Source organism: Cygnus olor, chromosome 1 (genome assembly GCF_009769625.2).
Source record: "Cygnus olor isolate bCygOlo1 chromosome 1, bCygOlo1.pri.v2, whole genome shotgun sequence".
NCBI classification, from domain to species: domain Eukaryota; kingdom Metazoa; phylum Chordata; class Aves; order Anseriformes; family Anatidae; genus Cygnus; species Cygnus olor.
This window is the reverse complement of record NC_049169.1, coordinates 39,544,975-39,558,701: the sequence shown is the minus strand read 5'-3', so window position 1 is coordinate 39,558,701 and position 13,727 is coordinate 39,544,975. Positions and strand designations below refer to the sequence as shown.

Below are 13,727 nucleotides of genomic sequence, written 5' to 3'. Positions count from 1 at the left end.
AAAACACAAGTATGCTTTATAAGATTCCACTGGGAGGAAAGTTTATTTTTACCTGATTTGTTAGACACCCATATAATTGCCTCTGATGAGATGTGGCTCGTATTTCCTACTGCAATTGTTAATGGAATCTGCCACAAGTAGCTGCAAGACAAAGGAGGGGGAATCTAAGAACAAAAATACTGAACTGATTCTTCTCACAGCAATCAGGGATCATGTCAAAGAAATCAAAACACAATTTCAGTAGCAGCATAAAGATGTGGATTCTAACAGGTTATTTTGATTTTGAAATGCATTTGCTATTAGCAGTAAAACAAAGAAAAAGTAATTCATCTAAAAAAAAAAAAAGATATTTTACATTTTTCACACACTATCATCATATGAGGACTTTTTGCAAGGTTTTCCTAATTTAACAAAATACTTCACAGAAGAGGAAATAATGATTTCCCACAGAAAGAGCATTCAGTATGTTTACTTAGAAAGAGAGAACCTCCAGGTAAAACATGCTTTGATTTATAGGGACTCCAAAGTTTAAAAATAACACACACTTTTAGCAACTTCTTAAAAACCTATGACAGGCTTTCATAGCTGCTGGTTTATAAAACCAAAGTGAATGGGATGGATTCTCCACTTTTTTGCAACATTTTTTATCATTGATGTGTTTTGCAAACTGGACAAAATGTGCTACATGTGGATTTGGAGATAAGCTAGTGTAATCAGACCACAACTTTCTTCTAGAGTATCACAAATTGTTTCTCATTTGGAATAAATGTTATAATTTTCCTAAGATTTTTACAACATTTTTATCTCAACAAACAGAAATCGACTGTATGAAGTCAATCTCTTAGAGCAGATGGAAAGGAGGAACTCTTGCATGCCTTCATCATTATCTCCACTCCTCAACTCCTCAGAATACCATTTCACTAGCTGGTGAAAGAATAAACACCTCCCTCACAGGCCTGCCATCTCATTCTGCACACCTAGGGGAAGCACCCCATAATGGTACAGGTGGTCCCTTTGGGGAGCACATGTGCTTTAAGCAAGGCAGCATGGCAAGAGAATGGTCCCAGCTCAAATATCACTGTACACAATCACTTAGATACCAAATAAGTATATCATTTTAGACTGACTTAATCAAAATGGCACAAGGATGAGTGGGGGCAAGTTCTTGACATCTACATCAGCTTCTCCCTTGCCGGTACGCAGCATTGCAGAACTAGCCTATGATACCCAAAAAATTAGGTTTGCTCACTTCTGTTTATTCAGAAGCCTGCTCCAGTGAACTGTGAACACTACCAAATGTGCCATAACCAGAGCCAGCGTCTGTTGGCTTGCAAGGGTTGTGCCTGGGAGCACATCTGTTGTTCAGCACTGGAAATCACATGCATCATACAACACGCACCCCAGAACGCTCTCTGTGTGGATTCAGAAACAGCAGACTAGTACAGCAATTTCTGTTCTCTCACAGATTTCATCAATAAGACAAGGATTATTTGCTTCTATTATTTCAAAGTCCAAATCCAACAAATACTTCCACACATGGGCAATTCTGCACGCTCGATGTACACGCCCTGAGAGCAGCCCTGCTCTGGGAGGTTTGGCTGCCAAGGCTCAGGGTCAGTGTGGTGTCCCAGCCTGGCCTCATCACTGTGGACTTGCCTGGGGATCTGGACTCTGGGCTGAGCCTGGCTGCCACCCCTGGGCCTGTGCTGCTGCCATGCAGGGGTCCTGGCAAAGAGCCCTTCGCAAACAGCCACCCCTTGCTGCACCCTGATACCTGACTCCTCAAGTGCAGGCTTTTGCAGCACATAAAACTGGACTGTACGTGTTGAGAAACAGTTTTCCACGCAGCAGTGATTCAGCAGAGAGGGGGAGATATTTGGAAAACTGCACAGCTGAAAGAGCTATGAGTGACATTGGAAAGAAAACATGGCATTTATTGCCATATGGGAGAAGAAAAAAGTCCCATGTGACTTTGGGTTGTCTGAATACTGACTGGTATCATGACACACTGGGAAAATTAATAGATACACTGGTGCACCAAAGACACACTTCAGATAAGCACATGCTCTGGCAGACACTTTTTGGATAATTAAACTGCAGCATCTGAAGATGCTACTGCCTTCCCATTCCTTGTGCTGGAGGTTACCACCTTCCATAGCACCACCAGCAGAAAAGGATGTCCACTGATGTATTTGCTTCTCCAGTTCTCATTCTGGGATCCTCACATAAAGCTAGCTTCATTGTTACCCCAACTAATATTCTGGACAGTGAGCTAGACTAATGAGGTGAAAACGCGTATTCTGCTCTGCTACTCCTGTTACAGTGGCAATAACTTCAGGGTTCAACAAGTGAGGGCTGTCAGGAGATGCTGCAAATTGATGCACCAGAGAATATTCACTACTCTCTTAAGTAGCTTATACTTTACTAGACACCTACCAGTATAAGAAGAGTCTGTTCAAAAATACTTCTAGGCAATATACCATCTTTAAAAGCACACTCAATTCTAAACAGTCAGCTCTCCAAAATGAAAAAGACAGATGATGATTGAGAAAAATGTGGCAAAATTAAGCACAAAGCTAGTACATATTTGAAAGGAACTTTGGTTTATGAAAAAAATGGAAGAACTGTGTTGGCATGGTATTTTTATGACTCTTGAGATCGACTCCTACTGAAAAATTTATACTACAAAATAAAAGATACTGAGTTGCCTACATTGCTGATTTAAACACATATAAACATATACAGATACATGTGTATGATCATATACATGGACACTCATCATTTTGAGAAGGAACTTCATAAAAAGATGGATTTTATACACTGCAATCTCTGTACGGAAAAGAATATTGTATTACCTCATATTAATATGTCACTTCCAATTAAGGTAACTCCCATGGAAATAAGATCCTTCTCTGAAAAGTGATTTTGCTACAGAACAGGAGTCACACAAACTACACATCCTCAGAAAACATGTATGATTTGGTTAGGAAGATTAGTGTTAGTAGATTTAACTTTCGTAACATTTGAGACCTGCTAATGTTCCTGGCGTTCTCCAGAACCTCCACATTTCATCTTGGTTATTGCTTTACCAGATGAAACACAGGTTTCCTTTCAAAGAACATCTCCAAAAATCAATTTTTCCTACTTTTAGTGTTGTGCTCTGCATGTTTACCTGTTTTCACCTTCCAATCATCTTCATTCTCAGTGAAACTTCTACTGCTGTTACAGAAGAAGCCGTTGCTTTTTTATTTATGTGACAGAGACGTATCTGGCTCACCTGCCAAGCCCTTTTGTTAGGATGACTTCTATACACCATCTCTGAATGATCTTCATGGACTATGTTCTCCAGATATGACTAGGAAGAAGCAAACCTTTTTGCAGATTTCTATTTGCACTCTTCTACTTTAAAGATGAAAGAGAGAAGAGGCCCACTTGCCTTCTCTCCTCCTGTTTTGTCTGGAAGTAGTAAACATCTTTTGATTATTCTTTTACATTCTGGAAGTACCACCAGGGTGCTCTCTGTATATGTCTGACCAGGGGAAAAAAGAACAGTGTTCCACCTGGTTATCTGCTGCCTGATCTGACAAACCAATTCCAGTGAAGAGATTCTTAGTCTTGAGTCAGTGGGACTGGAAGAAACCATGTGGTCCCCCTACACTCAAAAGTATGTCTGCAAGAATTGAATGCCTGTTAAGGCAGCACACTCAGCCCCTGGGTGTAGTGTAAATAAGAAACTGCATCCAATCTGCCTGAGATGCTGCAGAGCCTCGGAGGCATCAGCATATTATGTCCCTCTGGATACAAACTCAACCACCTTAACAGGGAACCCATGGCAGACCACCTAAATTCTGAGAAGTTCAGGACTATTTCAGGAAATTAAGGATCCACCTCTGAGGATGAGGTGGGGGACATTTAAAATTGGAATAGATATGGTAAATACAAACTGTGTTGTACATAATACTGTTCAGTCATAGACGAAGAGTTGTAGGAGAGGAGGATGCTGTTGAAAGGTAGTATAAAGGTTGATGTAGGATAACATCCACCATTAAACAGAATGTATTACTGCCTTTTGTATGTTTGGTAGCACCACATCAATGTATAATACCAAAATGTGCTAGTATTTCCATTCAGCGAACAGAATAATTCAGAGTGACTTGTTTGATATAGTAATCCAATCTTGCAGCTGCCAAGGTGCATGTAATATCAGAAGCTAGCTAATTACGCTCTGCTCAGATTATATAGATTTTTTTTTTGTCTTGAGCCTTACGTTATGACTACATAGGCAGTATTGAGGTACTTTATCTCACTCGGAAAATGATCATATTTGTGACCGTCTGTGATGAACAGTTATGTCATAGAAACTTTGGATTTTCAGTCGAACAATTCATTTCCTTCTTTGTAAAGAGCTATGAAAAGTCAAAAAAGGAGTTTTTTTCTGCTGACGAAACAAAGATCTCAGGTCATTAAAGAAGAAAAGGCAAGGTTCCTGGAGTTCCATATTTTGTACACCTCTTCAACTACTTATTCACATTAATGAACATTTTTGCTGGGATGTAATCCCATACATTTTCAAGATTAATCTTCCTAGTAACTTGCTTCCACCCACTGCCTGTAGTGAACAATGCATTTTTGCAGTGACATTTCCCCCGACTTCCCTGGACTCAAAGCTAAACAAAGAAGTTCAGCTGTTCCTAGTCATTACTCATAGAACAATGAAGAAATCTGCTCAATATTCAGAATATACAAGTAATATGATTGTTTCATGTAAAGTGACAGAACTTTGTATGTGGCTAAAATACTGCAGTAGAATTTAACTAATCTGCTTTTTGAATGGGAGAGGAAGTGAACAACCACATCCCTCTCTCCTCAGGCTTTTACAGACTTCTATTGTATTTCCCTAAAGCCATCTCTTTTTCTGGGTTAAAGACTCAGTCTATCCTGCTGTTCTATACATAGCACCTATACTTAGTCCTTTTTGTTGACCACCTCTTTATTTTTTCTATTATACCCTTTTCCAGTTTAGAAAGCCAGACCTGCCCTCAGTGTTTTGAAGGCATGTCTACAACGGATTGTATCAGTGTGGTGTAATTCTTGTCTCTTTTATGCTACTTATACACTTATTTCCTAGTAATTACTACTGTTCTATTTACTTGCTTGACAGTGCCTACCACAACTTCCAGATTTCCTTCCTGAGGGAGAATAGGTTCTTCAGAACCCATCATTAAGCATCTAAGTTAGGACTGTTTTCCCCATGTGGATCATCTGTACATTTACCAACATTAAGCTTGATCTGTCATTTTATCATCGTCAGCCAGCATTGAGGGATATTTCTTTAATCTTGGTAATTAGCTTTACTTTTTACTAGCCTTGCATACCTCATATTACCGGAAAATTGTCGTCTTACTCTTCCGTGCCCTTTATCAGATCAGTGAATAGTACCAACTTCAACACAGGGTTCTCAATAATTTAGTATTATTGCTCTCCACTGATAAATGCAACCATTTAATTTCTCACTTTTTGCTTATATTTCTTAACTGAGATCTTCCCTCTTATCCCAGTACAGATTATTTTCTCCAAGAATTCTTAATGAGGGAGCTGGACCTCGAAAAATACATAAAGAACAGTTAAAATGACAAGAAGCTAGGAATGTCTAGAAATAGAAGACACCTATTAATAGTTTTTGATTATATACTTAGCAAGAAAATCAAAGGAAGAGAACCACGACAAGGTAGAATAGAACAACGTACAGACTGTAGAAAAAAAAATACTATTTTTTAGTTCATCTAACAACAAAAGAATCGAGGACAAAATTAAAATGTTATAGATGAAAGCAAATTACGTGATCTTACTCCTGGCAGGATATAACAAGCATAATTATTTTAAAGAGTAGGGGCAGTCATGAAATTAAATCATGGAGTGATTTAGGTGGGAAGGGACCTTATGAAATCCTGCCTTCTGCTCAAATGTGCTAACAGCACAGGAAAGTAGAGTTTCATTGCAGCTAGAACATGAGATTACAAGAGAATACGGAGGCTGTACTTTCAACTACACTGAATGAAGTCAGTAAGGTCCAGATTTTTAGATGTGGCAAATGAGTTGCCATCTGCTTTTTTTTCTAATCCTTCCCAGTGCAAAGCATCTATGGAATAACTTTCAAAAAAATCATAGAATCATAGAATCATAGAACATCCCGAGTTGGAAGGGACCCATAAGGATCATCAAGTCCAACTCCTGGCACCGCACAGGTGTACCCAAAATTTTAGACCATGTGACTAAGTGCACAGTCCAAACTCTTCTTCAATTCAGACAGGCTTGGTGCAGTGACTGCTTCACTGGGGAGCCTGTTCCAGTGTGCGACCACCCTCTCGGTGAAGAACCTCTTCCTGATGTCCAGCCTAAACTTCCCCTACCTCAGCTTAACACTGTTCCCACGGGTCCTATCACTGGTGATTCCAGAAAATAGGTCACCTGCCTCTCCACTCCCCCTCACGAGGAAGTTGTAGGCTGCAACACCAAAAGCTGAACACCAAAAGCTCCATGTACCTTCCAATGCTTTACTAGGCTGAGAAACAGAATTTTGAGTTGTCCAAATTATCTTAGGTTGGTAAAGCAGAAATAATGTACCTCCCATCAGCTGGCACTTACGAAATCTCAGCCATCACTTTGCTGTGACTTAGTTTCTCTGGACTAAATTCAGTTGTGGCATCAGATGAACTTCTGAGGGGTACTTGAGACATTTTCCAGGGGCTGTGAGATATGGCACAGCATGTATGGATGGCCCTGCCCATGTAGTGGCAGCAGAACATCAAACAAAATATCTCAGGGCACCTCCAACAGCATCAGTTACCTGCACACACAACTGAACTGGCCTCTCCGTCTGCTCAATGTCGATAACTACACCTTTCATAAGTAAATGGGAGTTTTCCCAAAGAAATTTTTACATTTTTACTGAAAACGGCAAAATTTTTGAAACTAAGCATTTCAAGAGAAATAGAAGGCTTCAGCATAGTTTTAGACACTGCTGAAACATGTTATAATTACTATTTTAAATGAAAACTTTCAGTTTGCTGATTCGAAATGAAACCTGGCTTGAAATACAAGTTAATTAAAGGGGCAAGTTAAATTGAAACTGAAATGTAAGATACTGAAATGACAGAATTGAAATGAATTCTCTAAACCATTTTTTCCCCAATTTTTGCTTCATTTTTTGTCCTGATCAGCACAGGGAAATGTTTTGATATGCTGAAAATTTCTGTGGAATGGGAATCCATTTCTTGCTCATCTGCACCACTTACTAATCTTTGTAAAGTATTTTGAGAACATAAAAATCTAAGGCTGAAGGATATGATTAAAGCTATTTGACACAGAGATAAAGCAAGGCATAAAAATAATTTAGGAGTAAAAAGGTTAAAAAGAAAATCCAAGAGTAAAACTGCCCTGTTAAGACTCCTCTCTCCTTGTTTTAACCACCAGATCTTAATATCCAAAATGCTTACTCTGTCACTTCAGTTAAAGAAAGAAGTGGTACATCCAGAGTGGCTGAAGCTGAGGAAAAGAGGAGCAAGGTCACCTTGGCATTAGTTTCCTGTTCTCAGCCCTCCAGAATGGAGAATGCTCAGGTTTCATGTACACAAAGACAAGATGCTTGGGTGAGCAGTGCTGAGTTGGTAACTTGTGATCTAACTAAAGGATAGTGTGAAGTTCGGACACTAAATGAGGACAGTAAAAAGAGAGTAGAAATCTCTCATTTCTTCTACTTGCCAAGACTATTGCTCTTCCTGCTAGCAATGCAAAAGAAGGCCTCAGTTTTCAGTGGACTTTGAATACTAAGAAAATGGATGGTTCAAAGATAAATTGTTTACAGAAAACCTGAAAGTGCATTCAACTAATCTATGAAATTACAAGCCTTGTTGCTGTGATACCTGGAGGCATTTATTCCTAGGGTGAGAGCACAAGTGGTGGTAAGGTGGTAAGTGGGAAACAAGTGAAAGTTGTGCAACAGCATAACAGCTTTTGAGCTTCTGTATGTAGAAAGAGATTATACGTAAAGCAGAATTCAGCGGTGCCAGGGTAAAATTTTGTGAAACATACTTTCTAGACAGACAGTGTTGGGAAAGACAATTTAAAAGCATCATAGAGATTTTCCCAGGTTGTTACATAGCATAGTATCTCATTCAGTAAAGAGTATTTCAAGTTCCAGGGGAAGCTTGTGTGAATATCACCGGAAATCACATACTTTTATTGTGATTCTACAGAGTGTTAGTTCTGTTTAATGGATAAGGAGCCGACGACACAATCATGTTGTGAATATCATTCTCACAAGACTGAAAAAAAAACACAGAGATTTCATTAGATTTAATATGTGCCAGCAAAGTAATTGCAGGCTGCGCCCAGAGGCACAACACAACAGAAAAAAATTTATTCCTACTCACACAAGCATTACACCTCCTACACTGCAGCGGAGTGTCAAGGGATTCCAAGAACTCTGTCAGCACAGATGAAGGCAGATAGGAAGGGAAGATATCACTAACTTTGTAGGAAAGACAAATACAAGATGAAAAACACATAAAGGAGAACAACTTGAAGTAACCGAGAAAACTGAATACAGCTTGGAACATATCCACTGGTCATCTGGATATAGCCAATGTTAATTCTTACGTTCAGAGCAAAAATGAGAAACTGGTGAAAAACACTGGTAAAAGTAGCTGATTAAGACGGATTCCCCTACAAGTGGAATGAAAAAGCAGACAGCAGCAGACTTTTTAATCAAATAAGATATCACAGTAAGCCAACTTGAATTCAGAAAGGATAGCACGTAGGTTTTATTAACTGGAGAGGTCCTGTCAGTGTCTGAGATGGACGGGACTTCCAGAATTCCAACAGATGGAAAAATTCCACCTGTCAGTGTGGAAATGAGAAGAGCGGGACATGGTAAGCGTGCCACATCACACTAACTATGGGATGCTCATCAACGGTTTCTTGGACTTGAGCAAAATGAGGAAAACATGGTGCTAAGCTTGGGATGCTTTTCCAATTAGAAAAAGATTGCACGAAAATTACTGTGGAAGTGTTTACTCCAAGATTATCTTGTGCTACGCTAGGCAGAGGCATTTCCAGTCCCTTTACAAAAGCAAGGGATACTGGCTGCAAAGCAGAGGACTGCCTGACCTCTTGATGGATCTGAGTGGGCTCCTCCACCCTCTGATCTCAGAAGAGTTATAGATCTCACTTTTTGGAACGTACCGCAAGTTTTGAATTTTATTAGACGTGGAAATCATAGCTGCCTGAAAGATGACTAGAAATCAGTTTGTCAAATGGTTTTGTCTGTTAAAAAGAGAAATTCGCAAAGGACTGACTTATCTACTTTGCAAGAGATTTTCAAAGGTTCTGATTAGTTGTGTGGCTGGATCGGATCCTCCTAGTACCTATTTCAGGGGGAAGGAAGACTTGGGCGTTTGGAAGGTATCCAAAATTGTGGGCCTATTATCATTTTAAATAAATTATACTTAACTACATACATGGAGGCAACTATGGATAATCTTTGTAAGTTGGAGAAATATTTAGAACTGCACGACAGGGTAAATGGGAAGTTTATATTCTAGTCTTGAAAGATGCTAGCACTTCTGAGAAGACTTACTTCTGATGGTAAACCTCTTTATTTGCAATTCTGCCACAATCCAGCTGCTAATTTTATATATTCTATTATGTATGATTTCATTTAGAAATGCATGTTTAAAAAGGCAATCATACTAGTACGTTGTAAAATAAGGCTTGATTGTTGTTTCTAAGAGAAACTATTTCTAGGATAGATCATGGATTGTGTGTTTTTTTTCTGCATAAGTATCTAAATGCAAAAATATGGAAGGCAAAGGATTTTCAGTGCCAATACAGTATTGCTGGAAGCACAGGAGAGTATGTATTTTAATATAATCATTGACAATATAATTAATCTGTAGCCAGATTAGTGATTAAAACGTTTAACAGCAACGTATTAGAGATGCAGATTTTGTGGTTTTCTTTTACTCTGCCATAGACCTGACTCTTCCTGGATGTTATAAGAATCCTTGGAATGATTTTCAGCTGTAAATAAGTACCAGAGCTGGAACAGGGAAAATAATTTACATTCTCGTGTTTTAAGCCAAATATAATTCCCTCACCAGTGCAATGAAACCACTAATTCCCAGACATAAGGAAAGGTTTCAATGCCCTTAACAGCAGCACTCATGAAAGAGCCCATGTGTTTCCCTGCACTGTGGTATTGCCTTATGATGACAGCAGACATATTCTGTTAGAAAACAGCTGTGTATCTTCAGCCAGCCCATATAAACCCCACAGTCCTTTGGTCTGATAGCTTTTTTAAGGGTAGAGTCAAGGTAATTTAAATGAGTTAATTTAAATTAAAGTATCCAATTTGAAAAGAAAAAAAATGCATTGCCTGAAAATAATATAGTATTATCTGGTTATAATTATCTGATTAGTGAATGAAGTTCTCTAATTTTATCTTAAAATTTCATGCAAAAATAAATTACAATTGCGGTGGTTATAAATATTATGGGGCTCTTTAAAACTGACTCATTTCAGCGTTGGTGCTAGCAGAGTACCTTACTGAATTTAGAAAAATGTTGTGGGCAAAGAACAAGTACTACAAATTCTCTCTCAGTAAATGCTTTCTCCTCCCCACCTAACATTACCTTTTTACACTAGAACAAAAAAGACTTTGTTTTTGGAAGCAACAAGTACTTTTGGGTGCTCAGTCAGAGATGGATAGAAAGAAGTTGGTTTTAAGCAGTGTTAAGTGTCTACTCCAACAGCTGCCTCTTTACCCTCCAATAAAGGCCCTTAATCTCTCTCTCCAGCATCCTGTGTTCTGTCTTGCACCAATTACAGAATTGCACATGTGATGCTGATCGTGCAAACCCCTCTCTCTGAGCTGTACCTTACTCAAGTGCATATACAGTGCAGATCTGAGATTAGTATGAGCATAATTACAAGTGGAAGGATGTTTAATGGGCTGAGGACTAGTACTCCCTGTGATGCCTCTACTCAGCCACAGGAATATAAGTAGCGTTTAAGCTATGTCTATGGTCCTTCAATATGCTCTTAGAAACTTACAGCCAACATTTTTTAGTGTATTTGAATGTTCAGTTTTGATTTTTCCTCAGAATACTTTGAATTTAACCAAGATTAAAATATAATTCGTAAGATAGTTTCTGCTTCCTCCGTAAGTTTCCCTAAGAGCCTCCCACCAAAATATCTTCTCTATAAAACCTGAGATTCTGTTATTGACCCTGAAGGCTCAAATACAGAGATACATTGGTAGTAATGGATTATTATTTTTTTCTATAAGAATGCAAAAGGAAGAAGAAGTAAAAAAGGAAGCGTATAAGTAATTTCATCCTCTGGTCTACAAAGGGGAATCTACATCACTGATTTTACAAAGCCAACAAAATATGACATTTATACACCTTCATCCCTCCTATTACCTTTCCATCTGCCAAATGCTGCTTTCACCAATCTGCTCTCTACTTCACTAAAGCCCCATCTTCACCACCTTCATTTCCCTGGTTCTCTCCATTTCCTTCATCTCAATTTCCCTGATTCTCTTCATTTGTCTATGTAGCTCCACCATTTCAATGCTCCAGGCTCCTGCTCCTGCCTGCATGCACCTTGCCACACTGCATTCCCTTTTCCTCCTCTTGCATCATGGGCAGCTCCCCACTGGCACTGCCACACTGATTCTGCACTTCACCTCCCCACCTTGCTCTGAATTAAAACACAGTGCTGCTGCACACACACACGCTTCTTCTCTCACCATGAAACTGATCTAATTAATTAATGTGGGTTAATTAACTAGTTTGGGTACCTAGGAATTCCTGAGAGTTAGTAGAAGCAAGTAAGATGAGGAAAGTGACATAGTCTGCAGTGATAATAAAATAAGCAGTGAAAAGCAGCAGCTTTTCACTGTCAGCCTAACTTCTGTCAGGATATGAGTGCTGCCACCGCACAGGAAGCAATGACACAATGCACAAATTTTGTCTTCTTTAGCATCCTGGAAATTATAACACTGAAAGTTGCCCATATCCTGCACACCAGAGCAGCCTGGAAGTTTGCCTACTGAGAAGCGTTTCTCACAAACAGAAGCTGTGAAATGGTTTTGGAAATAAAGTGTTAAATTAAATTGGCATTTCTGAGATCTTTGCCAGCAGCAAAATGTTGCTGAAGAGACATCAGCACAGAAATATGCAGGAACAAATTTTAAGAGCACTCTCTAGTCTGATTTAATAATAATGCTACAATCGGAAGAGCCTCCAAAAAGTAAAAGGGTGAGACAAAAGACTGAGTACTCTTCAGTGACTTCCACAGAAAAGAAAAACAAACAAAAAAAAAACATTTTGCAGTAGGCAGAGCATGAGGCACAAGTACTGGGCTAGCAATCACCACCTTCCGACAACCCCAGCTATAGCAGGCACCCAAGGCAGGCAGGGCTCCTCCAGGTCCCTCAGAGAAGCAGTGCTTCTGTCTGCTAGTTTGGAGTCTTCCCTCTGTCAGGCTGCTGGGGTTAAAGGCTGTCCCTAAACATATTGAAGGACAAGATTTACTGGTGTCATAGAGATGTCCCCTCAGGATGTATATCCCCAGTGTACACATAAAGAAAAGGAGCTCATCATACTTTCTCACTCTTCTGCAAGAACAAGTATTTTCATGTCTCTGCTTGGCCAGCAAAAAAACTGGTTAAATTAATGTCTGTCTGTGTTCATAGGCAGTTCTGTGCTTCACAAGGACTGTTGATTTTTTAATCTTATTCTTGAGAATTCCATTTCCTCTGGGTCTACTACATAAGTACCTTCCTCTCCTAGAGCCCCATTTCCTTCATCGTTATGATACCTGATATAGAGACACTCAGGTCAGTCACGATGAACCAGGGTACCACTTCAAATCCCTGGGTAGACACATAAGTGGTATCTAGTAGAAATGCTGATACAAGCCTAATCTTTCAGGTATAGTAAAAATGAAAGGCACAACAAGAAAACACTTGAAGGACATGAGAAAATGGAAGATTAGAGAATATTTCCCAGAGATGGGGAGGTCTGTCTACCATATGCAAAATATTTGGTAAATGAATTAGCCCTTTCTCCTCAACTTACGGAACAACTTTATCCATTTTACTGCTCTTTTTTATTACATAATTAATACTACATTTACCACATTATTCCATGACTGCTGTAAGATCTCAAAGACACTTATCAGCACTGCCCTCGTGCTCCTAACATTTTGGCTTAGGTTTAAGCAGCCCCCCAGCAGATAAGTGGACAGAGTAATTTCTCCATTGCTGCTCAAGCAATAATGTCATGCCTATAGGTAAGAATACTCATGACAACATCCAAATGCAGGAATGCGTTTACCATTCAAATAATTATCAGTAAAGGGACAAGCATAGCCCTTTTTCTGCAAAGCCTGCATAAATGAGCTTTGTGTAGGAAATTCAGAAGAGACTTGAAGGGAAATAAATTCTGCAGTTAATCATTCATCTTGGAGTGGAGTGACTGCTAAGCAGCTCTGCTGTCAGTTGTAAAGCCTTTCAGCTGTTGTTGTTACTACATGCTACTACTACACTCATGAGTCCATGCAGCTCTAGTTTTGTTGGTCATGTCCCTGTCTTGCACCATTCCACCAAACTTTCCCTTGTCCAACCACATGGAAAAAGGCACCAAGGATTACCATGCTCC

General features: G+C 39.3%; 1 protein-coding gene across 1 annotated transcript in view; it reads right to left on the bottom strand.

The window, feature by feature from the left end:
* Positions 1-13,727, bottom strand: part of TRHDE (thyrotropin releasing hormone degrading enzyme) — a 204,650-nt gene that overhangs the window by 48,326 nt on the left and 142,597 nt on the right. The window contains 1 exon segment of the mRNA XM_040553451.1: positions 53-141. Within this exon segment, the coding sequence (XP_040409385.1) occupies positions 53-141 (89 nt within the window).